Raw genomic sequence first — 1,707 nt, 5'->3', positions numbered from 1 at the left:
TCACATTTCAGTGCATATGTTTCCTTTTTCAGATTTTCATTTGTGTCTTTAAGAGACTTATGTTTCAAATTAATCTCATCATACAACAGTTTCTTAGTATTAATTAACTGTTTAATTACATTAACATATTCATCATGAAGTTCATTGAATGCATCATGTAATTCATCATAAGATGGATTAGATTTAGAACTTACTTCACTATCAGAGTCTAATTATGTGTTGGCCATTAGACAAAGATTAACTTCTTCATCTTCTGAAGATGCAAATGACTCTTCATCATTATCGTTCCATGCAATGTAGGCTTTTCTGGTCTTAGGAGGTGGTTGATTGCCTTTAGTGTTTGAAGTTTTGTTTTTGTTTTGCAGTTGGAAGCACTCAGATTTTATATGTCATGTCTTTCCACATTCAAAACAAGTGATCTTGTTGTCATGAGTCTTTGAGCTTGATGGTTTTCTTGACTTGCTCTCTTTCTTTTTCAGAAATTTCTTGAATTTTCTGAGAAGTAGTCCAAGTTCTGAATCTTCATCAGTCTCACAGTTTGAATCTGCAGTGCAGATCTCTTGTCCAGACTTTCTTTGATGTGCTTGGACTTTAAGAGACAATCCTTTTCATTTTCTGTCATTCTGTTCAACTTCACTTAGTCTGTGCAGTTCCATTTCATGCTCTCTTAATTTTCCAAATAGTGTGGCAATTGACGTGCTACCAAGGTCTTTTGATTCGGCTATGGCAGTGTTTTTTGGCTGCCACTCTTTGGTCAAACATCTCATAACCTTGTTTATTTGTTGCTCATTGTCAATCACCTTACCAAGAGCATTTAAATTGTTGACAATGTGAGTAAATCTTGTCTGCATATCATTGACAGATTCCTCTTTCTTCATGTTGAACAGCTCATACTCATGCATCAATGTGTTGATTCGGGATATTTTTACATCTGTTGTTCCTTCATGCGTTTGTTGCAATGTGTCCCATATCTCTTTGGCAGTTTTGCAGTTAGACACTCTAAAGAATTCGTCAGGGCTTAAGGCAGAGGTAATAATGTTTTTAGCCTTAGCATTGTATCCAACCTTTTTCTTGTCATCCTCAGACCAGTCTGATCTGGGCTTAGGAATTGCTGATTCACCTCTGCCAGCTAGGGTTGGTACAAAAGGACCATCTATAACAGCTTCAAGAACGTCAAGGCTGCATGCTTCAAGAAAGATCAACATCCTCTCCTTCCAATACATGTATGCTGCTCCATTGAATGCAGGAGGCCTTGTTAATGATGCCCCTTCTCCCAGAAAATCTGCAGAGGACATTTTATCTTTTATGACAGTTAGTCTACACAAAGAACAGGCTCTTGATGCCAATTGTTAGTAATAATGACCTCTATTAGTTGAAAATTATGAGAGTTGTTAAACAAATTATCAAAGATCGGTAGTCGAATATATTCAGGAGCAATGATTTACACAGTTGCAAATATTATCAATATATGAGAATATAAACAATGCTTAATTCAGAATGTTAATCAATACAGAAATTCATTAATTCAAACATTCAAGAATGCATATTTATGTAATATCAATAAAGAGTAGGGATAAGAAACAAGTGCACCAAGATTTATACTGGTTCAGCTATCAGTTTGATAGCCTACATCCAGTCCTGAAATCCAACAAGATTTCAGCCTTTTCCAAAGAATGAATTGAGAACGTTTTACAGATTGTCCAGCTC

The 1,707-nt window shown here is 35.7% G+C and overlaps 1 protein-coding gene across 1 annotated transcript; it reads right to left on the bottom strand.

Moving 5' to 3' along the window:
* Window positions 1–608: 608 nt before the first annotated feature.
* LOC140919648 (uncharacterized) lies at window positions 609–1,295 on the bottom strand. Its single transcript, XM_073366250.1, has 2 exons — window positions 1,087–1,295; window positions 609–1,017 (listed from the first exon to the last, which is right to left on the bottom strand). The coding sequence occupies exons 1-2, from the start codon at window positions 1,293–1,295 to the stop codon at window positions 609–611; spliced, it is 618 nt and encodes a 205-aa protein (XP_073222351.1).
* Window positions 1,296–1,707: the final 412 nt, after the last annotated feature.

The sequence above is a fragment of the Cicer arietinum genome, chromosome 3 (genome assembly GCF_000331145.2).
Source record: "Cicer arietinum cultivar CDC Frontier isolate Library 1 chromosome 3, Cicar.CDCFrontier_v2.0, whole genome shotgun sequence".
NCBI lineage: Eukaryota > Viridiplantae > Streptophyta > Magnoliopsida > Fabales > Fabaceae > Cicer > Cicer arietinum.
The sequence above is the reverse complement of the archived record's forward strand: the minus strand, read 5'-3'. Positions and strand labels throughout refer to the sequence as shown.